Genomic DNA, 27,095 nt, shown 5'->3' on the forward strand with positions numbered 1-27,095 from the left:
TTTAAAGAAATATCTAATTTTGTACACGGTTTAAACTAAGATATATGTAATTATGACGTCCTTGACCTGATGCTGCAGCCAGGAACACATTCTCGAAATTAAGCTTTGAGTTAACAGCATCATGAACGATTAATAGCATAAAAGCAACCAAAATATTTTTATAAATTTAATTAACTTTTATCCTGAAAAATATGACTATAACTTATACTTTCTATCTAACTATATAACTTAAAAAGTATTTTTAGGAGATAATTATGGGATGTTCCCATTTCATATATCTATAAAACATTTATAATATTGTCGTTGAACGACGCTATCTCAATTGAGTAGGGTTTTAAGAAGACTAACTCATATTTTAAATTAATAAACTAAAATGACCGCTTTCAGATTACATTTTCAAAAACGGTCATTTTATATAAATATTGCCCACACATATTTTTTTCGGGTCATCATAATATTATAAGTTTTTATTTGAAATGTAAAATGTACAGGTAGAAAAATCAACTAAAATACATTTTAAGAGACACTACCTTTTTATAACAAAACTATTAGTATAATACTTGAATAATACAATTATATATTCCATTTGACTAAAGAGCATTGTATACCTTCATATAAAATTTAAACTGGGTATCATTTGCTATGCTATCAGTACATGAACAAGATATTCGGAAATCAATTTTGTATTATAAAGCTTACGAACATGGAACTGTAATACGATTTGCCTAAATTTGGCTTTATTATTAATTGATGTTTTAGATCTAAAACAAATGGAATATATTTGTTTGTATCACAATTGTTTAATTGTTACAATGTTTCGCTAAAAATAACATATAATTTTACTTGGTAGTAAGTACCTACTTGTTCATCCCTGTCCCGGTAGGTACCACTCAGTCATTATATTAATTGGCCCAACAGAAAAGTATTGTTCTTTTTCGATTTAGAGGGTGAGTGCGCAGTATAACAACATGCACAAGGGAAGGCACATCTTAGTTACCAAGGTTGGTGGAACATTGATGATATTATGATAGGATGCCACTCCTAACAATTTCGGAATAGTTAGGAGTGGCATCCTATCAGGTTCCCATTTGCCAGTCTGCCTGTCTATTTAAAATATAAATAAATACTGACTTTGTTTTATATTCATTAATTTTACAAATACATTTCAAGCTAATACGAAAAAACTAAGGTTAATTTTTTTTTTTTGTTTATAATAAAGAATGATTATTTGAATTGAATTGGCTTGTAATTACGTTGTATCGAATAAAATGTACATTCCCAGTATTTACAAGAAATGCTAAAGGCTATGTAAAGGATTGAATTCAGGCCGGTTAATTTGGTCATGCATTCATTGAATGTTTTATTTCTACGTTAATTTCATTCATTAAAATAAATCAATTCCAACCGATTCAATAAATATTATTCGTTTTTATGTTTTTATTATTATTAATATTATAAATGTGAAAGTAATTCTGTCTGTCTGTCTATGAAATCGATGTAATTTGGTATCAATTAAACTTGAACTCCAAGGAAGGACATAGGTTACTTTTTTGCCTAACACGTGACAACCAACCCCTAAAACGCTAGCGAAGCCACCGGCGACGACTAGTATATGATAATGAAGTATTATTTCTTTTTTAATGTGATTCACGTATTTAACACAAGCAGGTAATTTTGTTTTACTTATCTTTATGTTTGTAGAACTTTATTGCCCAAATTATTGCAAGGAACGTAACATTTATATTCTTTGGATTGTGATATGCTTAAATGCATTCCAAGGATTGTTTTTAATTTCTTACAGTGATTTTATCTGAGTTGACCACAGTCTTTCGATTATGTGATTACCTGAAATTATAGAGCAATTGGTCCTAGTCTATTAGATTTATATGAGTATTATTTAAAGTATCGCAGTAGTGCAACCAGATGGACCACACCAATGTATATGTATAATTATTATTTCAATTCAAAGTTTTTAGCATTAAATCTATCGTCCCCAAGTTCTGTCTGTCGTGTGCTTCACCGATTATGAAAAACCCTTGAATGAATCGATTTCCTGGTAAAAGTCGTTACAAGACTAAAGATTTATACTGTCAATCTCGCTTTTCCTTAAGAGGGAAGGCATTTTCGCAGTGGTGCGACATTAATGGACTACGAATGTATAATTTACTATATTATACAATACGAGCAATAAATGTAAAAATATTCGCGTGGTTTGATTCAATATATAAGCTCTCGACAACGTGATGATTATATAAATTATTTTTGTTTCAAATCCTCTACTTACTTGTATAACAAATCCGTTCAAGACCGAGCGTCGCGTCGTTTAAACTACTACAGATTTTTGTTCCAGAAACAGCCTTTTCCGTTTTGTACATACGTGGAATAAATGTTTTTTTCTTCGTATTGTAATTGCGAGTTAATTTTTATCAGAAGAATAAAATGGGCATGTCAAATATTATGTCATGTCCAATTAATACTTCAGTTAAAAATTAACGTCTGATTCAAATATAGTTCCCTAGTTGTAATTACTTATGTTGTTAATTTACTTATATAAGTGATGTCGAAATAAAAAAATAAAAAATAATCTAAGAAAAATATGTAAAATAATATATCATTATTTCAACTAGTGTATTTTTTTTCTTAAGCGATATATATGCCTATACCAGGTATGGAAAGGTAGGCAAAGACCTAAATATCTTTCGGGCTTTACATTTTTATTTTTAAGCCTTTAAGTAAAAATAACAAATAACAAATTAAAAATAAAACACTAAAGGTCTTCAAGATATTCACAGACATTATCTCTGTGAAAATACAAATTAAACAATAAAGAAAAATAAATCTATACTAAAACTGAGTCTAAGATTTTGGTAATCCATTTTCGTAGCTATGAAATGTAATACTAGAGATATAATATATATATAACACTTCTTTAGATATTAAGCGAAATATAGCCATTATGCTTATTCGAATTCGATTACAAGGATATTTTGACGGATCTAGGTTAGGACGTGAAAGGCCTGATAGAGCCTGATTCGGGTCAGGTTGTATGCAAAGATATTTAAAATGCTTATTCCCTTGATTCATGTAACACTTACGGATATTTATAAATGTGAAATCCATTACTTTTATTTATTTATATTAGGGACGCAGACTGTTAAATGACCTGATTATTAGAAGTGTTCACATATAGTTTATATAACATTTAGTTATAAAATAAGACTATTCCTGGTGGTGGGCTTGTCCCCATCTGGATAGGGGGTACCTATTAGATATTCTACCATCAATCTGAAATTCGTAGTATTATTGTTCCCAAGGCTGGTGGTGGCGGTGGTGGTGTTGTTGGCGATTTTTGTAAACACCTTAAAGAATTATCGTCAGAATTATGAAAGCGAGGGAATCTATTCCCTAATCCCTTAACTAAGTAAATATGCAGGAGGCTACAGTAAACCAGCCATTACGCAACGTGTGAGAATTACTTCTCCTGCATATTTACTTAGTTTCTAAAACTGGGCACTATCACCAAAACTCATACAGGAGATACGTTACAACAAAATAGTGTGATTACTTGAATAATTACTTCCATAAATCTCGTTGATGTGCCAAAAAGACCGTAAACCGGGCTATCATTTAACGCTTAGCAAATAGGAATGCCCGTACAAAAACAGCGCGTTCTATTATGGCTATAACATTGTTAGCAAATGCATATATAACGGCATCAAATTTTAGTGCACCAACATAAGAAGTATAAGTTATTACAATTCACAGAGTACGTTAACAAATAGACGATATAAAAAATATTTCTCATTTAGTCAGTGTATTTCCATAATTTTGTCCTGTCGGTTTATATCTGTATTGTTGAGCAGATGTTACCGACGGTTTACGGATAGATGACGACAAGTTAAGCTTATATATTATTATATATATTTTTAGATAATACATAAAAATATATACCATTTTATTTAATAGGTAAGCGGACGGACAAATGGAACACTTAATGGTAAGTGTTCCATTTGTCCGTTATGTGTTGTTGTTGACATTGGCGCTGTAAGAAATAATAACAATTCCGTACATCTAATGCGCCACCAAGCTTGGGACCAAACATGTTATGTCCCTTGTCTATCCTTTAAAACTGGAACACAACGATACTATAATATATACTATACAATAAGTTTTGCTGATCTGTCGAGTGTTCGGTTCCAAAAATTATGATTTGAATGATTACCTTTTGGGATCACTATAAAATTTAACTTTATAAAATAGAAATTATAATTTTATAAAATATTTTCTTCGTGTGTAACATTACCTGCAAGAACTGCTCCTAATTTAAAATTGATAGATATTCAGGACATTGGTCTTATTATAAATTGTACTGAACTACTTTTAAGTTATACAAAGGTATAAAATATTTTATGATATATTAATTTATTTAATATTTTAACCACAAGAGAATTTGTTGACATTTGAATGTATCATTGATATTTTATGTTCCTTGAGTCTGTTATTACACTGGCTCACTCACTCTTCAAACTGGAACACAACAATAATAAATGTTTCTGTTTGGCGGTAGTATATTTGATGAGTGGTTGATATCTACCCGTCACCAAGTAAACTTTATAATACCTCCGAGAAACACACGATCTCATAAATCTCCGCTTTCTTTTATCAAAGACGACGGAACACTTAAAAGTAAACATAAGTCTTTGCATATATTCGCGAACATCCTTCCACAGTGCAACTTTGGTTAACTTCTGTGGATTTCTCGGCATTTCCACTGCATTTGGCGTCGGTATGATAATGCATGTAAAGTTGAACGTGAGAATATAATATGCACATACCTAACGTACTTACGTTTCAGATGTGTGTCGCAAAAATATGTAACGACTTGACAACTTCGCGTCGACACATAGACATTTGTACATTGTTGTGTTATAATAATAAATATCAAATTTGATTTCTCGGACAACATTTCTATTCATAAATGTTTTAATCTTTGAGACGCGTGTTCTTTTTTCATACGAATATTATTCAAATTACTATAATATCTAAATATTTTTTGGAATGACATTATTTTACGCGGCTTACAGTAGAGTAAATTGGCAGATATTGTCACGTAAGCAAAAAGCGTTATGCCCTCTTCAGACGACCTCTCCCCTCTGTTTCTTTCTATATATTTTATAAGGTTAGTAACACGTGTTTACATGTTGCTAATTTACGTCATTGTGTTTGTTATTTAATACATAATATATAGCAAAAGCAACTTCATTTTAACCGGTTTCCCGCGACAAATCTCTCTGTCTATTCAAGTAGGCTCTGGAATCTAAACACTATGAATCGCCATGTTACAGGATTAAATTCAATGTCATCTACCGAGAATAACCAGTAAGTAAGTTACAATTGTTCTTAAATGAAATATGTATATAAACATATATTTAATACTAACTAAATATAATGCATTAAACTACAGTTCAAAATAAATATTTCGAAAATCAGTGGCACTATCAAGGTTTTATAAGAATTAATCTAACTCCGCGGCAAGTTTTCATATTGGATTTTTTCCACCAATTATTTCATCGTCCCGTTTGATATCCACACCATATGAGTTAATTGTATATGTATTAGGTATAAGAATTAGTGTGTAAATATTTTGTATGTAAGTTAATGACCGCACCGCCTACCCAGATGTTTTAAAAGTGTATTACAATAAAGCATATTAACATTGATATTAAGATTCTGTTGAATTTTATGTACCTATTACATTATTATATTATAATTAAGAACAATAAACGTATTGTCAATTAGTTTCTTTGAAAAATGCTTGTAAGTTTATTTTTGACAAAAAAATATTTGATTAATTATTATTATGACGAGGCAGTTTCAAAGACTATCAAAATAAAACAAAAGATCTCTCATGATAAAAACCATACAAATCATTTCAATAATAGAAACTTATATAAGAAAAGCCTTTTCCGAATCAATGAGGATAACGTGGAACTATTCATGGGAAGGGTCAGGATTCGGTCAAACACGGCCCAGTTCACATTGTCAATCCTCCATTGTCATCTACGTGATGTATTAAGTTAGTTTTGAGTGTTATAACAGTACATTTGCCAACTGTGAATATTGAATTTCTTGAATAAAATAATATTATTTTCTTGGTTCATCGTGAATAACACATATATACAGTAAGTAAAAAACTCGTAAATCTTTTACTATTGCACAAAGGCCTCCTGTCCTCTTCAAAGCACTCTTCACGCTGGTCTAGTGTGGGTTGGTGTGTCAGAGTTTTATCCGGAACATTAAGCCGCGTATATATCAAACGAGATCAATTATGAAGATAAATTTCCACTTATGAAAACTTATATTATGTATATTGGCTGAATTTATCACTGATAAAAAATCTTAATAGACCCAAATAATATTGTTTTGTACAGTGAAGCCTCACGAATTTATCTACTTCTATATAAGTATATGATTTATATTATGTGATTAAGCTAATAGTACTTCTACTCAATATAACTTAAATATTAAGAAATCCCTTATCCCTGTCATTTACTCTGTTTATAATTAGTCATTATTATTATTGATGTTAATTAGGAAACTTCGAATCACACATAGCTGTCAAATAAACTAAGCTTGAGTTAGCACTACTTAGCGCTACAAAACTTACTTATCAGATGCGAACTTAATTTCAGGGTTATCAGTTCACAAAACTTGAACAGTAGGAGGTATTCTGTAAGTAGAAACTTTAAACTCACCGTTAAAAATGACCGTGAATTTGTCAGCATGTAATATGCAATTAGAATGCATTGAGTTTAATAATGTATGTGGATTGTGGGTGGATCGCCCGCGAAACTTTGCGTTTATTTAAGAGATTTTTAGGAATTCCGAATCCTCTCTAATTTTCTGCTCACCTACCGCTAGAACCCTTCAAAATAAAACCATAACCGATCTTCTATATGCAGCTATTATTCCATAACCACTGGGACAAAAATCGGCTTACGTTATTAATATATAAGATTTATAGGATACTCGTAAAATGGCGTAACAACGTAAGTCGGTTGTCAACATTTCACGAGTGAGATACGTCAGAAGGATTTTAATTAATAATTAAAATCTTTCTGACGTTTAATATTTTTTCTGAGTTAACTTTTGGTATAAAACATACACACGCGACGTATTGGCGCGTTTTGGGGGTAGGATCGACTTATATGCTCCCTTTCCGACGCCGCTCTCTACTCCCTTGTGTATAAGTGGCACGTATACATTTCGTTACCATGGATTATTATAACAATAACAATAAAATATTTCTTTTTATGACAAAACTCTACTTTTATGTATTAAACTTCATTTTTATTTACGTTAGTAATTATTTTCATCAATAACCACTAATTTCAAATTAACACGACAGGAGTCCCGCGTCAGCCAATTTTTTTTAATAATGTGTTTTCTGAATGAATCGCTTAAACTATATTATTTATTTGAATATGATTATTAATTTATAATCTACACAATATATATGTAGAACGTTTATTTATTATACAGAGTGTATCGTAACGTTAGACAGCCCTGTTTCCTGATAGCAAAGTTGGAGGAACTGAGAGTAGTTCTACGATACTTACTTAAGTGAGGGATTTAAAGTTATATATAAGTAAAATAAAGTGACAACCTGTACATGTCTCTCTGTTGGGTTACGGTCCCTTTTTCTTTTTGGGGATATGTTTTGTAGCTTATTCCACCATACTGCTTGAATGCGGTTTGATGGAAACGTATGTTCGATTTTCCGATCTGCCCGTTCCGGTAGATGTAGGTTTTCTTACACGGGATACATTAAGTAAGTGAAAAATTTGTAGTGAGAACTTGAAACCGTTATCGTCGTTTAAGATTCCCATGTTTTTTTTTATGATATCGGTCAGCGAACGAGATAATGGGCCACCTGATGGTAAGTAGTCACCACCTCCATTAGACAATTGCGCTGTAAGAAATATTAACCATTCCTTACATCATCAATGCACACCAATCTTAGGAGCTAAGCATTTATATCCCTTGTGCCTGTTAGTTACATTGGCTCACTCACCCTTCAAACCAGAACACAACAATACTGAGTACTGCTGTTTGGCGGTAGAATATCTGATGAGTGGACATCTACCCAGACGGGCTTGCACAAAGCCCTACCACCAAATGCTATTTTTATCTCAGTTAACATATTTTGGAAGCGTGATAAGGGTAGAATGTCACATCGGATAGGTACATGAACCTTATAATAAGTGGTCACCACCGTCCTTAGTTACTGGCGTTGTAAGAAATATTAAAAATCACAATGCGCCGCCTACCTTGACATTTAAGATGACCCTTGTGCCTGTAGGCACATTAGCTCACTTAATTTAATGAATAAGTAAATGATACTTGTATGTGACAAATGTAAAAAACGCTAGCAAACCTAATAAATAAATAAATAAAATTAATAGCGGATATTATTAATGTGAATAGAAAACTTCTGGACTGAATATTATCGCCCAACTATATTCACATAATAAGCTATATAACTAAAAATATATTACTATACCTATTCGTTCTGAAAACAATTTTAAAAAAATCTACTTTTCTATATTAGGAAGATTGCTAAGATATTTCACGTACGAGATAAATATATGTTAGGTTGGGGCCGATAGTTTGGGTGGTGAAATAGAAAACGGAGACACCAAAGTGTTCGTTGAGCTGATCGATGAATTAAAGCGAGGGTTGCGACTCTCAATCAATAATAAAAATTGATAAATAATAATTGATAAATGTACCACACTCTGATCATATATTCAATCGATAAGCAACAATACTTATTGTTGTGTTCCGGGTTGAATGGTGAGTGAGCCAGTGTAACTACAGGCACAAGAAATATAACATCTTAATTCTCAAGCTTAATGGTGCTTTGGGGATGTACAGAATGGTTCATATTTAATATTTAGTAGGAAGGGTCTTAAAATTATGTTAGTTTATATTTTTCATTTTATTGTATTTGATATGCACGTTGATTAAGTATTTAATTATTCCTTAAAATCAAACGGTCGCTAAAGAATAGTTTAGGAAAAAGAGAATCGGGTATCGTTTGACGCAATTTTGTGATCGAATATTTCGCTAGGGCTTAGCGTAAATCGCTACTCAGAGAAGAAAATTGATTAAAAGCGTGAAAAACATTGCGAATAATTCAAATGCATAATATAATCACAATGTAAAAGGCAGTGTTATTTAAACACTGTTTTAAATCTGAAGCAATTACTGACAATGGTTAGGTTAAACATTTGTATTCCTAACAGTCTACGTTAAAGTTAAACGATACCTCCATTTCTCTAATTGGCATACCAGTGCAAACTTTTCATTGAAATGTCATTTCTAAAATACACTTTATAGCCTTTGACATAAGGTCTATGAATAACACGGGTTCCCGAACACTAACGGCGCGATTTGTAACATTTTAAGTAAAACGGGACTATCAATCTTATGTTGAGAGCAATAAGAGCTATGCGTATATGTCTCTTGAATGGAAGGATGATTAAGTTGAAATATGACCCTTATCCCACTGGAAATTAGACTTATATGTATATTTTTATAGCAGGTTTATTTGAATGTAGCGCTTATGTCGTTGTAATAAGAGTTATTAGTTTGCATAGATTCTATTTTCTTCTGAGTTGTAGTAAAAAATAGTGAAGGTATTCAGTGTGGAAGTTGGAAGTAGATTTCTACATGAGCGGTTTCATTGCTTTGAGTTTTTTTAATAATGTCTGTGTTTCAGTAGCTTGAAACAACGATTATTTTGTCTTAATCGTTTTTTGTAATGATGAATGTGATGTTCTACCACCAAATGAAAATTCTTCATGTTGCTTAAGGGTGATTTATAAGGAATATACAATCTTGGATTCAGGGGTAGGTGGATTCAGTTTATGTTATCAGTACTATTAACCCACCATTTATCAAAATGGCTTATAATTCTTACAGTGTCAACATCATCGTCAGCGAGTTAATGACCGATTTTCAATCGACATACGATAGATCTATACATAATATAATAAAATTCGAGTGTCTGTTTGTAATATTAAAATAACCCATTTTTACTAAATGCATATGTATATACACGATACATAACCCAAAATAACATTTTTTACAATTTTTGTTTGTCTTTTTGGTCCGGCTGATCTCTGGAACGACTGAATCGATTTCGACGGGACTTTCACTGGCAGATAGCGGATGTAATAAGGAGTAACTTAGGCTACTTTTATTTTAGAATTATAGATAGAAGAAAAATAAAATCACGCTACAATATCCGAATAACTTAAATTCAAATAACGCGCACGAAGTCGCGGGCACAGCTAGTTTCTCAATATATTTCCTCGAATTCCGACTACGAGATTATAAACACTTATTCTGCTTCTTCTTTGTACACAATATGAATTATTGGAAGTCGTGTTTGTCCTGAAATGTCTTCACAGGCAGGTCGCCTAGCTTCCTTCACACTAGTCTACCTTCAGCTTCTGGCCAGTTGGAATATTTGAAAGTCAAAACGCAAATTAGGCGCACGAAAACTCAGATTTTTGAATTTAGAAAATCTCTCTTCCGTGAAATATTTTAACCATTTTTTAAATCATAAATGTGTCATCAACCTTAATAAGTGCGATCTTATGTTTCTGGTGCATTTACACTGGCTCACAAATCTTTCAACCCGGAATACAAAAACACCAAGTTTGGTTGTAGAATATACATGTAATGGACGATCCCTAAGTAAATCTTATTTAGGGGTACGACTTTGACCCGTCTAGGTGGATATCTTGAAATTTAACAAAATTTCTGATACTGAAATCTGACAAGAATTAATTTTTTTTTCTTTGTACACAGAAAGTAATTTTTGGAACAGATTATACAATTCTAAGAAAAATATTGACTGGTAGAGAGCTACATTATCTCGATTGCTACAGGATATCAATTATATTTATATAATATAATTTCCTTATCAATAAATTGCACCCGTGCGAATCCGGGGTGGGTTGCTAGTGTTAAATAAAGTCATATAAACTTTCTTGGCATCTGTGTTATGCCACCTAAGACTTGTTCGATAATATCTTATGTTGAATCGTAGCTATTAAATTTGACAACAAAGGTGACACAAACAAATTATTGTATTATCAAGATGAAACATGAGAAAAGGTATGCCAAGAGATAGTCGGAATCCAGTCAAGGCTAAAGGGACAAGTGCTTTTTTAATCATGATATACTTTAGTTCATTATTTCCTTCGAGCAAAGATATTTGCCGTACAGCCCTAAATATATAGGCACAGGCAAGGTTACATTTAATGTATTCAAAAGTAGTTGATTTTTTCAAACCCAATAGCAATATTTTTTCATTTCTAGACAACTATCTTTCTTCTTATTATTATTATTGTTATTCTGGATGTGTGAGTGTTCTTATATACGCAAATGTAAACTTATGTTCTTGAACAAAATTTATATATTTCGGCGACAGATTATTACAATTTAAAACAATTCCAATTAAACCTTAATATAAGAAAATTCTAATTAAATTCTGCTCAAAAGTGTGAACCAAAGAAAGCTGGATCGCGTAGAACATTATAGTGAAGCAACGAAAGCAAATACAAAATAAAAGCGAATACAAACTCCCGGCAATCTGAAACGACGTGTCTTTTTGTTATGACATCATAAGCTCTTCCTAAACTTAACTTTAAGTATACATAATTATACTGACGTATTCAAAACTTGTTAATTACTACACACTACCGACAATTTGCACTTTTGGTTTCTGTATTCGCTTTTTTTGCTTCAATGTAACTTTTTGAGCGCTCCTGCTGCTATTTGTTTTGTGCTATAATATTAAAAGTAAGACAAAACGAGAAGCATTGTGGTTGGACGTACAATGTAGGTATGTGGTTTGAGGCCGGACAAAACCCCGAATGCTGTAGAATTTCATGTGCTTAGTTCGCGTTTTACTATTGATCTCGTGGTTGATGGCGAAGTACACCATCGTGGGAACATCTGCATGTGTCCAATTTAATTATGCCTCATGCCTATCTACCAATCAGCAACCAATGAGTTTCTTATTGTCAGATATTTTTAACTTTGCCGATTTATAATTTCAAATCATTTCTTTAAAAAAATATTACTAAATGATGCAAATCATTCAACACAAGATAAAGCATGGAGCTCATACTTGATGACTTTCAGGCAGGATACATTATATAAATTTTATTCTATTTAACTTTTTGTTCGAATGTTGGAAAAGAGTAGCTACTGAGTTTCTTTCTGGTTTTTCTCGGTAGAATCTACATTCCGAACTGGTGGTAGTTTTACTTTTAATTTAGATCTATAAAATGACGATTCAAAAGTGATTGCAAAAGCCTACTATAAAGTGTATTTTGAATTAGATTTCTTGCTATTTTTTTTCGGTAAAACAAATTTCCAAGCCGGACGTATCTTTCAATTTAATTTGATCTTTGAAATGGCAATTCGAGCGCGCTTAGAAGAGCCTACTTACGTAAATGTAATAATTTGATTTGATTTGAAATAGCGTGAGTAAGCAGCAAATGTTCTTATTGAATGTCGACAGCAGCCTTTAGTCCAGCAGTGGACATTTAAATGCCTTAAACCAGAGCTGTTAAGCGCTGCGGACAATCATAAGATGTTTTTTGATCTTTTATCATAATAATTAAAATCATACGACTATTTTAAGTGCTGTTTATACAGTCCGAAATAAATTTCGATAGTTCTATAAAAATCACGATGTCTCTGGTATTTCACCTGGCAACATTGACTAAAAACAGTTGCATTTAACGAATGAAGCTACTGGCAAGAGTCCAGTGTTGATAGCGCGCGGTTTTGTAGCAACTGTCGCAGACTCGCCGGCGCCGCCCTTTATTGTGCCAATGAGCCACGGAAAAGATTTTTTCTTTTATTTATGTATATTGCCGTGTCTATTTTAAATACCTCAATTTATTCTTCTTCGTAAACAATTATAAGTACTTTATTATGATCGTTAAAATAAATTGTAGGATAATGTTTTGTTGTTTATTTATTTTCGGTAAAAAAGTAGATTTTTTTAAAATTTATATTATTTATTGGACCATGTGAGCTGAAATGACCCAGTGGTGAGATTGATTGTATCTTAACTGATGATTGCGGCTTCAAAGACAGGCAACACTGAATTTACAAGTATTTAATTAGTGTTTGTAATTCATGTTGTGCTGGACGGTAAAGGAAAAATCCTGAGGAAACCTGCATGTGCCTAGTTTTAATGTAATTCTGACACATCTGTCCACCAACCCTGATTAAAGCAGCGTGGTGGAATTGGCACCAAAGCTTTTCCTAAAACGGAGAGGAGGCCATAGCTCAGCAGATGGGATATTTACAGGTTATTGCTCTAGTTACTTTTATTGGATCACAAATAATATTACAAAATTTATTTTTATAAAAAATAAGCTGAGTGTACAAATCTACAGGACTGTACTTAAGGGAGGTCCTCCACAATAGCTATTTCTAAGACAATATAAAATATTTACAAAATACAAGAAATTAAGACAATTCATTCAATAATCGGCCAAAACAAAACAAGAAATTACAATTTATTTGGAAAACAATTAGACGTCCTTTATTGGTAAAACCTTTAAATCCGGCCCTTCCAGCCTTTTACAGATAAGGAACTCGTGCACGATAGATGTAAGAATTGAGTCACCTATGGTACATTCTGTGATAGTGACAATATATAACATTATATTTTATACATTAGCAGCCTGTAAATTTCCAACTGCTGGGCTAAGGCCTCCTCTCCCTTTGAGGACAAGGTTTGGAGCATATTCCACCACGCTGCTCCAGTGCGGGTTGGAATACACATGTGGCAGAATTTCATTGAAATTAGACACATGCAGGTTTCCTCACGACGTTTTCCTTCACCGCCGAGCACGAGAAGAATTATAAACGCAAATTAAGCACATGAAAATTCAGTGGTGCTTGCCTGGGCTTGAACCCGACATCATCGGTTATGATGCACGCGTTCTAACCACTGGGCCATCTCGGCACTTACAATATAAAAACGCGTAGTTATTTCATTACGTGTCAATAACAATGAAAGAAATAAATAGCACAAGTCCATAAGTGGAGAATATCGTTGCCATTTTAATACGAACAACATCTTTGATTATTAAATATAAAACAGATTCCAAATATTTCGAAAATTAAACTTTACATTCATGAATTTTCCTTCAAATTGTTTTAGTGTATATAAAAATGTACACATAAATATTATGTAGATCGTGATCAAATTATGTTGAAATAGCACAAAAACAACTCCTTAGTCTGCCTGCTTTTACCTTATTAGATAACGCGGACTATATGTTTATTTATTAGCTCTGCAATTTAATAAATGAAATGCGTACAGAACTTGTATTCGCTTCGCATTTTGCTACGATATCTACTCACATGTTTATGCATAGTTCATGTTATCGGGTTATTGTCGAAGTCGTGTTGATAAAAATATACGATAATTGTAACTGCCTCGTTGTGGCCAGATTTGAGGCTGCAGATACCGGGGTCCTGGATTCAAACCGAGTCAGGCCGACAAATTTATTGGGTTTTTCTGTTGATAATTTTTCATCGACAGTCCAGAGTCTTGAAGTTGGAAGTGGATGGTATCTATCCAGACGGGTTTGCACAAAGCCCTACAAACAAGTACAAGCTACACGGAAATATGTTAATCGTCTCAACTTCATACAGTACTGACTCTGGCTTCAGTTACCAATTTTACCTTAATTATTATATAATTATTCTGGACAAATTAAATTAACTTTGTTCTTTGAAAAGTTAAGTAGAACCTATTAAAAAGGTTAGCCGTCATTTTGAGACTCTTCCCCACTAAATAGAGAAAATAATTTCGTCGCTATGGGTAACGGAAAGAAACCTATTACAAAGATTTTTAATTATTATCCACTGAATGAGTTTTTAAATAATAAATATAAATATTGGACAACATCACATACATTACTCTGATCCCAATGTAAGTAGCAAAAGGACTTGTGTTATGGAAATCAGAAGTAACGAACGTTTTTGTCGGTTTCTAGGATTTTTTGTTTATAATATACTTAGTTGGGCCAGCTAAAGTGCCACTTGTCGGTAAGTGGTTAGCATAAACATAAACATAATCAGCCTGTAAATTTCCCACTGCTGGGCTAAGGCCTCCTCTCCCGTTGAGGAGAAGGTATGGAGCATATTCCACCACGCTGCTCCAATGTGGGTTGGTGGAATACACATGTGGCAGAATTTCGTTGAAATTAGACACATGCAGGTTTCCTCACGATGTTTTCCTTCACCGCCGAGCACGAGATGAATTATAAACACAAATTAAGCACATGAAAATTCAGTGGAGCCTGCCTGGGTTTGAACCCGAAATCATCGGTTAAGATGCACGCGTTCTAACCACTGGGCCATCTCGGCTCTTACGGTAAGTGGTAACTACCGCCCATTTTATTATTATTTATATTTTATATCATTACACCGCCAATGCGCCAGCGACCTTTGAAGTTGAGATGTTATATCCCTTGTGAAGTTAAACTCTCCCTTCAAATTGGAACACAACATTATACAAAATTTTACGACTCGATTTTACAGTTCGATGGTAGAATGTCTAATACTTTATCTGAGTGGGTGGTACCTACCCAGATAGGCTTGAACAAAGCCTACCAAGTAAGTTTGATAATGAAATTCTTTATAATATTTCAATGGTAAAGCTGAGAGATAAAACTATATTTTTATGAAGAGAAATATCTTGAATCCAGTATCTTATGTTTATACAGTTATAGGGCATAGAATATGTTCTATTCTGTTACATTATATTACTCGCCCACGAATCCCGCACTGAGACAGTGAGATTAGCTCTAATCTTCTCCTAAGAGAAAAACTCTTTGCCCAATAATATGCAGTGTATATGCTAAGAGTTACATTAGTGTCTATTAATTAGTTTGAATATGGATAAAACTTATGGTCGGTGGTGACCACTTACCATCAGGTGGCACATGTGCCCTATTCCTATTACATAAAAAAAAGTTAACCTGTATATAAATAGTATTTTATTTTTATGGAACTTTATAACTTAAGTAGGTTATTTGGGTAAATTTTATTTAAAATGAAACATTTTATGTCAATGATTTTTTAAAATAATTGTTAGGAATAAAACTTCTTATATTTTCTTATGTAAATATTAGTTATAATATATCGTTCAGTCAAATATATATACGTTACAAAATATTTACGTTTCAGCTATGTTTAATAATTTTGTTTTTAAACGATATTTTTCTAATAAAATATAATTCAACTTCTTAACTCCAGTCTCATTTGTTACGCGAGAATTATAATAAATTTCGACCTTAGTTTGACAAGGCGTCACGTGACATGTGCGCCTAATTGGATAACTTTTTGGAATTCACTTTATGAAAACTTTAAGAATAGTAATATATACTACGTATTTATATTATAGTTATGATATTTGTAATATCATAACTATCATATAAATACGTAGATTATTTAATACAATTATAATATTCATTTGTCTTTATAAAAGCAGACCTTTCGACGACTTCCATGATCGAGTAGTGTGTACACCGGTTTACATGGGTACGCCACTCCGAGGTCGCGGGCTCGCTTCCCGGCCGAGTCGATGTAGACAAAGTTCATTAGTTTTCTATGTTGTCTTGGGTCTGGGTGTTTGTGGTACTGTCGTTACTTCTGATTCTCCATAACACAAGTGCTTTAGCTACTTACATTGGAATAAGAGTAATGTATGTGATGTTGTCCAATATGTTAAATATGACTGGAAACGAGGAACTGGCAAAGCTTATATTTTATATAGCCAGGAAATTAATTTCTTAAAATATATTACTTGATGGTAAGGCTTTGTACAAGTCCGTCTGGGTAGGTACCATTAGGTATTCTGCCGCAAAGCATCAATACTAGGTATTGTTTTGTTCCGGGTTGAAGGGTTTGAGCCAGTGTAACTACAGGCACAAAGGACATCTTAGGTCCCGAGGTTGATGGTGCATTGGCGATGTAAGGAATGATCAATATTTCTATCAGCGCGAATGTCTGTGAGCCCACTTAACATCAGGTGGCCCATTTTCCGGCCCGCCTTCGTATTACATAAAAAAGTACATATTTATTTAAATTAAGCACACGAAAACTTAGTTATCTCAACAATATCCGGTTAAGATTTAAGTTTATTGAAATCAATTTAAAACTAAAAATGTATTCTTAAAGTCGACCTCCTTTGTAGACAAGCCTATTGTACTGTTAACGACTAAATCAACAATTCCTCTTGCTTTTCTCTCGAACACGTTTTAGCACTTGGATGCATCTTAAGTTTACTCAAAGTCAAAATCTGAAATGGTTCTTGCGATGCGCTTTTTTTGTCATCAAAAGAACGGTCGGTCTAGTCGTTTCAGAAATCATTTCGACATTTAGTAGCGCACATATGTATAAATAAATGATATATTGAATCTGTGAAAGCATTTTTATTGTAATCGAAAACCGAAATATACTGTCTAGAACACTTCAGAAACAGATTTAAATCATAAATTATACAATAGTATTATAAATTATACAATAGTATAATTTATAATACTAATAAATAGTGCTGGGGATTTCCCCCGTCTTGGTCGATATAATACTACCAAACATCAATACTTATTACAGTTTGAAGGATAAGCGAATGAATATAACACGCCTAAGGGACATATCTTGTCGTTGATGGCGTGATGTATTAAACTTTATACCGTATGAGCATATTTCGGTGGTGAGTATTTAACATAAGCGAATTTGTTCGCTGGGCTTCTTGCAAAAATAAAACGAGAATCGTATTGGTACCACAGGTCCTAACTTAGAGGAATATGTACTTAGTATTATTCTTTTTTGCAAAATAAATACCCGTATACTACCAAAATACGCCATAATTAAGCTGGACTCATGACTGAAGAAGTCGATAAGATTAGTTTTCTGCAACCATCTGATTGCATGTAGTGTACCTCAGCAGTAATACTATACGGATATACCAAATTTTCAAAGATGGCCGATGCACTAGAAAAAAAACTAAACAAACCTATAATGTTAGTTTTGAAATGAGATTTGATTTGTACCTTATTTAAAATTATATTAATTTGCCAATGTAAATAAAATTCAGTATCTTTAATTTTTTTTTTATTTAAACATTACAATTTCATTTTTTTTTTTTAATTTTATTCTGAAAACATAACGGCGGTTTTTTATATAGGACCTAAATAACTATTTAATAATTGAATTGAATTGAAATTGATTTAATTGACTTTCGATTACAAATAAATTTATTTAAAAAAAGAAACACATTTTGAAAAAAAATAATTGCTTGAATATTTTTGTAAATAATAGACAATTAAAGTTGAAGTGTTTGTAACAGAGTCGAAAGTTGTACGAAAAAAAATCGATGAAACAAAAGCTAGAACAAACTTCGGCCGGTTCTAAATTTCTGCGGACAGCATTATACGGAACGCAACAATTTAAACTTTTTAATTGCTACAATAAAGTTTGTTTTAAATGTAAGTTCCTTGTAATAAAAGGGGCAGCTAATACCTAAAGTCACAATGTTATATAGCAAAATAGTTAATTAAATTCGTCCTTTACAAGACTATGTACATATACTGATTCTGCAGTGACGACCCTATTTGTATAGGATCTTAGAAATGCATTGGAAAATAACTATTAAATAACCTTTTGAACAAAAATAAGCTATTTAAACAATGATTACATACCTACGTGAAAAGTTTTGAAGGATGTTATCGGTTGGAATAACATCAGTATTAGTAAGTAGGCACAAGGGACATAAAATCTTAGTTTTCAAGGTGGCGCTTTGACGGTGTAAGGGATGTGAAGGGTGGCCCATTTCCTACCTGGATTTATGAAACAAAAAATAAAAATGAAGAAACCTTCAAAAATTATCATGTATCAAAAGATCTTGACAAAATTTATATGAAACTATCGTTTTTATTTTCATAGAAAATAACGTCGAATTTAAACAAGGAGGTAAATAAACCTCTTTTTGAAGTCAATTTTTTTTTTTTTTATGTTAGAGGTGGCAATCGAGCAGGAGGCTCACCTGATGGAAAGTGATTACCACCGCCCATGGACATCTGCAACACCAGGGTGCTTGCAGGTGCGTTGCCGGCCTTTCAGGAAGGAGTACGCTCTTTTCTTGAAGGTTCCTATGTCGTATCGGTTCGGAAAAACCGCCGGCGAAAGCTGGTTCCACAGAGTGGTTATGCAAGGCAGAAAATTTCTTAAAAATCACGCTGTTGTGGATTTAAATTTTTTTCTAAATACGTCATTATAATTTTGTTAATTATGTAATTGCACCCATGTCTGCGCTAACTACAGCTTCAGTTGATCCAGTACATGAGATAGGTTGACATATAACTAGCTATCCATCCTGGCTGCGCACGGGACACATATAACATAATTGAAGTAAAAAATGTTTTTTATGGAACCGATAAAAGAGTAGGCAGATCAATTTACCTTAGTTTCCCCACTATAGGATGAATAACTTAGCAAATTATAATAAATTTAATTTAAGTACAATACCTAAACTATATAATATTAGATTGTACATTATTGCATAACAAACTCCTGTCAATTGTCATTAAAATCGACCCACCCTGCAACATGCTGTTCAATTATGAGTGCACTGTTCGTATGCTTAGTAGTGTACTAATACTAACCTATGTAGGTTTAAAAATACTTATATAACTTCGAAGTGTCTCCATGTATGGTTTCTGTAAAAAAAAATGGTTTTGTTAATTAAAAAGGAAATGATGTTCTATGACTATGAATACAGATACGTTACGTTAGTTAAATAATAAACTAATTACTTTTCAAGGACGAGTTTTATTGAAACTATTCTCTGTTAAGTGTTAGATGGATGTTTTAAATACAATAAAACTCCTGTCACTGAATTCTTCTTTCTTGTTACTTATTGTTATGCCATAAAGTAATAATAATAATAATACAAAAATAAAAATAAAGAACTTAAACATTTGTTATTTAGTTAGAGTATAACTTCTAAATTAAATAAGGATACTTTTATGTTAGATCTAACGGTTAACTGCTAGGATACATTCAATATCAATATATTTTCTTGGTGATAGGGCTTTGTGCAAGCCCGTCTGGGTAGGTACCACCCACTCATCAAATATTCTACCGCCACACAGTAGTCCTCAGTATTGTTGTGTTCCGGTTTGAAGGGTGAGTGAGTCGGTATAACTACAGGCACAAGAAACATAACATCTTTTTTCCCAAGGTTGGTGGCGCGTTGCCGATATAAGGAATGGTTAAAATAACTTACAGCGCCATTGTCTATGGGTAGTAAGCACTTACCATCAGGTGGCTCATTTGCTCGTTCGCCAAATAATACCATAAAAAATCATTATATATATATTTCTTTAATATAAAATAGGCATGTAGTCACCAGTGACACGCATAAGTGGTCACTATCGCCCATCGACAAACATGGCACCGCAAAAAAAAACATTCCTTATGACACCGACCTTGTACAAAAGTATGTCATGTCCCGTGTTCCTGTAGTTACACTGGCTCAATCACCTTTGAACCCGATAGTACTGAGTATTTCTGTTTGGCGTTAAAGCCTTACCTCTCAGTAAAATCATTGTGAATTATTCATCATTCATTCATAGCTTTGCTTATAATAAAACAAAACCCTGAAAATTTAAAATAAAAAAGAAAACTTACTTAATGTGAATAAGAAATTCAATTTAAAAAATCAGTTTCAAGACTAAACTTTTTATTAAAACACCACAAATATAAAGAGGAGAGTACTACAAGAAACCACAATAAAAAGAATGAAAAAATATTAACGTTCAGCCTCTAATTTTGCTTAACTCATTCTGAATCTGATCGCGAACGAAATTTTATCTTGAGCCCATTGTGCACAGTTTATTATCCCTTGGCAATGTAATTATAACCCCAGGCTGATGTGACTGAGAGCTCTCGACTCCCGACTTTGTATGCTTCCTCTCGTAAAGTAGGAGGAACTCGACGTGAGAGCGCTTGAGGGTGTCAATTTGTTTTATTTTTCGGCTTTAAAAGGTTGAAAGGCTGTTTTAACACTCGTTTCTTCAGCTTTAGGAATATAATTTTTACTACTGCTTGAGATCTTAGCAAGCCTATTGATTGATACGCAGTACCCATGTTTTAAATTTATTAATGCGGAGAAGAGCACGTGTTGGTATGCGCCCTCCGAAATCCGTAGACACTGGATTCGTAAGGAACAAAAAAACCCCTCGGCAAACATCCTCATAAGTTAGGTGGCATTTAGACTTGACTAGTCCAATAGCGCGGCGACCTATACAGAAAATATGTTCAAATAATTAATATAATTATAAATTGAATAATTAATTTACAATCAAGCTACACAAGGCGCGACGTGCAAGTATGAAGTTGAGTATTTAAAAAAAAATAAGAGTCACTCCAAACATTTTCATAGCAATCGTTTAGGATGAGTTCAGCTACATGCACAGAATATTTAAAACATATTATAAAGATTTGAACTATATACGTACGACTATAGGAATAAAGATTTGAATTATAAAGGCGAATTGTTATCCAACGATTTTCTTTTTTTAAATCTGAAATTTAACAATCGAAAAGACCTTTCTCAATAACAGGGTAGGAGTTGCCTTTGTTCTGTTTCATAATGTCTTCGGTATCTCATGTAAAATGTTTGACTATTTCGTAAAATTTAGATAATTTTGTTACAAGTTTCTCTCAAAGCAGAACCTTATTAACGTTCGCGGTCTTGTTATATGTCACAGAGCCTCCGCTTCCATTAGTAAAGTTTGAAGGTAATTGAAACGAGAAAGCTGACAGTCTCACTCGTTTCCTCTAAACGTCAAAGTTTCAGAGTGTTTACGTTCTTAATTGAGGTTTTGAGTGCTTGTATGAAATCGACGCGTATGTCAATATTTTAAAGCAATCTATGTATATCGACGATTCTTCTAATGATTTGTTTATTGTTGTTTACAATCTTGATTTTTTAATTTTTAGGTAACGAAAAAATTATAACAAATATAAATACATTTTAAATTTATTTATTGTTTTTTTTTTAATGTTAATTAGACAAGAAATACCATATAAATAGTAATCAGCAATCACAAATTATAAAGTAGGTATATTAAAACCTGCCGAGTTGCGTGAACCGACGCGGCAACGGTCCCGTTTGGATGGCCCGAACTGTATCGCTCTCTATAATTAAGTTCAGCTTCCCACTAATCGCTCTCCAAAGAATTCAAAATGTGACAGTTGTCCCTTCAAACGATTCCGATCACGTGACTCGTTACGTCACGGCGTTCACACCCCACAGATACAACAAAATCATCTAAGTTAATAATTATTCATAATCGACGACTAATATATCAATCACTGGTGGTTTTGTGGCAAACAATGCAACCTGGTCGCTTGCACTCTACTACTGTACTGCTTGAGTACTCTAACATCTGTGAAATTACCTCCATTTCAGCCGTTATCGGACATCTGCAGAATCAATACTCTGTGCAGTACTCCGGTTTGATAGGTTATTGAGCCAGAGTAAAAAGGGGACACAATATATATGATTCTTTGTTGATATAACGTCGGTGTAAAGAATTGCTTAGCCTTCTTTTGGTTTCAATGCCTAGGGATAATGATATAGTATCTGGGAAGGTCTGGTTTACGATTTGTTCATCTTATTTTGAACACATAAATTATACTTATATTTTATACTGTATGCTAATTCCAGACTAAATTTCCATCCTGAGTTTTATTCAGGTTAAAGAACTTTATTACTCATAAAGAACCTTACAGTTCACTTTACAATGAGCAATACGTATAACTTTAAAATAAAGTTTGTTTTAGAGATAGAATCTGTGGCAGTATTCACATTGATCCAAAAAAGAAAAGAAAAAATTAAAAAAGAATGAAAAAATTTCAATTTCGACAACATTAAATTCGTGTTTTAAATATGTGAATGATATTTACTAATTTTATTAACATATATTTTCGCTTATAAAATTTTTTAGTTTTTTTTTAAATTAATTATACTTGTACACGCTTTTGTACTATTCGGCAAACTATTATATAATTTTACCCCGTTATACAGAACGCTTCTACAACCGTATTTAGTTCTAGGATTATAAAGATGTATTTTGTGTTTATTTCTTAAGCTGTGTGTATAAGTTTTATTAGTTAGTAGTAATTCCGTATAAGTTTGATGAAGCTGAGTTTTTTTTATAAATGTACATATGTTGTTTGTGTATATCTGTTTTAAATTAAAAAAAATATTGAAATTCCTTAATTAGGATATACGGTGTTTTTTTCTGTATTCGATTTGATATAATTTTTGCAAGTATTTTTTTTTAATTTCTCATTATAATTTACATGAATTCTTTTTGCATAGACAACCAAAAAAAAAATTATAATAATTTTTTTGTATAGAACGCATTCCAATATTTTCGTGATTTCAAAATACACCACAAATAATTGAATTATTAATTCTGGATGCAATGCTATGTCACAATGCCTATTCAATTGGCATAGGCTCTTACATTGAGACACAGAGTAGAATTGTTTTGCTTCAAACCCGAATAGACCAAATATACGTAAAGGTACAATCTATGCAATTCTTCAAGTTTTTGGCTTCTTGATATAGGCATATGGAACATATTATATTTCGTGGTAGGGCTTTGTGCAAGCTCGTCTGGGTAGGTACTGTATACTCATCAGGTATTCTAGCGCCAAACAGCGATACTTAGTATAATTGGGTACCGGTTTGAAGTTATGAGTGAGCTGATTTGATTACAGGCGATACGTAAAGGCGATGTTAAACATATTTAAAAAGTATTGACCACTTTATACAAGGTTGCCCATTTGCCCGTCCACCGACCGATTTATTTTTATTCGAGCTAATTATTATTTCGAATTTATTTGTACAGTTCAACCTACATTTTCTGAGTAATGATGAATACAGCTCTCGGAGTGGTTAGAAAACTTGTCTCACCCGTAGATTGTGGGTTAAAACTCAAGCAAGAACAACAGAATTTTCATACGCTTTTTATATTTTTATAATTCATCTCGTTGCTTGGCGGTGATGAGAAATACGTGAGAAAACCTGAATCTGTTGTATAGAAATCTGGCACACGGTGTATTCACCAATACTAAATGTGTGTGGTAGATAAAGTTACCAATTTTTTGAAGCATATATCAAACTACGGTTGCTTGAAACAATTTCATCGTAAGACCAAAGGTGATTTACGATTATATTCCTTATGTGATTATGTTTCAGGTGTATTATTGCTTGTAGGTTTGATATTTTACCTCTGTTTTCATATCCTCTTAAAATATGGAGACTTCGATAAGATTTTTTATTTGTGACTGAGAACTCGGATATCTTTATTTAATGGTCTCTTGGTGATATGCAAATGAAGGCTTAAAAGTAATATTTATTTAAATGTTTTAGAGCGTTCGATATAAATTGCTAGCCTATTTTTGTCTTAATATTATGACTGAATAAAATTTACAAATATTTAGCAATCCTAAGTAGGTTTGATTACCTCGTTAGCTAGCTAAATTATAAGGCTGCGTATCTCTATATCTTGGATTAGAACTCTAGGTCGGATAAATAAAAAAAATAACATTTTAAAATTTCAATTCAAGATATGTTGGATAAGAGGCGAATTCATTAATCCTTTTTTTGTGACATAAGAAACTATTTACTGTAATAATGGGTATATTAAAAGTCGCTTACTAAAAGGCCAAGTACAAAATATATAAAAGCATATTAAAAGAAGTTGAATATTGTATATAAAATAGTCAAGGAGAATTACTGTATGAATGATAAATGGCAACATTATATTTAACTTTTTAATTTAATTTACTCACGTCGAACCACCTTCATAAAACTACTTTACAGATTATAAAATAAAAAACGAATAACAATTTTTACAACAAAAAAAAAACAACGAACGAAGGCAATAATTTTTACTAACTATTAAGTGAAAAATAAAATTTAAAAAATCTTGACTGTGATCGAAATAAATCTACAATCAAAGTGTTCGTGTTAAGTGTCTTCAAGTGAATTAAAGGTTTCAAGATGGCTTTTGCAGCGGCGCGTATGATCCTTAAGGATAAGAGGAGGAAGGCTTCCAAGGAAGATTTTAGAGATCCAAGAAATAGAAGCAAGGTATTATCCTTACATATTTTTCCACTGATAATGATACATTTATAATAATGTTTAAGTATACGGATATGTTTTCTGTCTAGCATATATGATCACAACTCCTCAAACCCCCAATAACAATACCCTGGGTACGCCAATGCTATCTAGGTAACCAAGAACTACTATAAGACATAGATAAATATACTATATATTTTAATGTCATATACGTTTGTAATATTTAAGATTTCTTTTTTAATTTTTTGTCACTATAGCAAGAGACAGAGAGAGCTAGTATTACATTCGTCATAATATTCAACTTTAAATAAGAATGTCAAAACTATAGCTTTAGTAAGGATAAAGTAGGCTGATTATTTTTCTTAGTACTCGTATATTTAGTTTTTTCGTTGGTGTTGTTTAAAAAATAAATAAATACTCGAAACAATATATTAAGGAATCAAAAATTACAAATATTTACATATTTATATTAATTAATGCCTACTTAGTTACAAAATGTAATTCTTTTATTCCAGTGCACACGCAACGGTCGGTTTATTTTTATGAATCAAGATAAAGTTTTATTGAGTTTTCATGATTATTACTCATTAGAAAAATATTATACACGACATTGCTCCTTTATTAGTAATTTATTTTTATATTTCGCCATTTACATTTGTATTTTGACTGACAGCTGACAGGTCGCATTTTTATTCCTTTATTATTTATTTTTGAAATAGGCAAATGTATTGCGTGTTACAGCGTAACAGATCAGATAATAAACTTGCTATTGATAATAATTACAAAATAAAAGGGCTTAGTATCAGTTAAATATAAAATATATTTAATGCTCTTAATTTTAACTAACTTTATTTAAAAATAATAATACATTTATGATTGTAATCGTAGAACAATGGCGGAGCTCCTAATAATATTCTGTACTTAACAGACTGCGCCTAAAAGTTTTATTACAATGACTGACTGAATAAGGTGTAATAATCGTGATATTTAAATATTTAACTCAAAACATAATTAAATATTTTACATGTCAGTATAGGAATTAAAAAAGAAGTAAAAACAATATAGCAAAGAAAAATAAAATTGCTTTGAACGTGTCTTTGTTCTGCGAAATATTTATTAAGATGTTTTATTTGGTAGCTAATGATGCTATAATTTATATTTATAAATTGCATAATTGTTTCCACTTTGTACGTATTTTATATTCCTCATTGTAATAAATAAATCGCCTCGTAAATTAAGCTGCTTTTTAAAATCAATACACAAAAAGTTCGAGTCAGAATCAGTGCTAAAATAAATACTATTGTCATGGCAATAAAGCATAATTTAGAACGGTTCATTAGTTCAGTTCGTTCGGAAATTTCTCATTAGGGCACGTCAAGTCAAAGTTAACGGGAATTTTTCACACCGCGAAGTAATTTGTAACATGTTTTTTTTTAGCTCACTTTACAAAAAAAAAAAAAAACTGGTTCTCAACTGGTTTGAAAGTAGAAAATGTATGTACATTATTGAAAGCAAGACAGGGAAAGGAAAGCGAGATATATGTATGTCTTTTTTACGAAATTAATAAAACATTTATTAGTTCTAATTAAGTGTGAAGTTTAATTACAACATACAGTTTATACTTTTTTCTGGAAAAATGATATTTTATATATTTATTTTTATTGAAATTGTTTCAGTGTGATATCTTATCTTATCTTTATATCTTATATTATAAGTAAGGGACAGGATAATATACAAAACAATCAAGAGTCGTTCGTAGCAAATAATAAAATTAATTCTTCAAACAAAGCAGGAAGAAATTGACTAGACCAAG

General features: G+C 32.1%; 1 protein-coding gene across 5 annotated transcripts in view; it reads left to right on the forward strand.

Moving 5' to 3' along the window:
* Positions 1–27,095, forward strand: part of LOC113396502 (calmodulin-A-like) — a 224,856-nt gene that overhangs the window by 128,472 nt on the left and 69,289 nt on the right. For 3 of the 5 annotated variants that reach the window (XM_026634463.2, XM_064216765.1, XM_026634464.2), the window contains exon 2: positions 25,022–25,291. The exons of the other annotated variants lie outside the window; for them this stretch is intronic. In XM_026634463.2, the coding sequence (XP_026490248.1) occupies positions 25,202–25,291 (90 nt within the window). In that variant the 5' untranslated portion in view covers positions 25,022–25,201. The remainder of the gene's footprint in view (positions 1–25,021; positions 25,292–27,095) is intronic. 5 annotated transcript variants of the gene reach the window in all.

This window comes from Vanessa tameamea, chromosome 13, assembly GCF_037043105.1.
Source record: "Vanessa tameamea isolate UH-Manoa-2023 chromosome 13, ilVanTame1 primary haplotype, whole genome shotgun sequence".
Taxonomy (NCBI): domain Eukaryota; kingdom Metazoa; phylum Arthropoda; class Insecta; order Lepidoptera; family Nymphalidae; genus Vanessa; species Vanessa tameamea.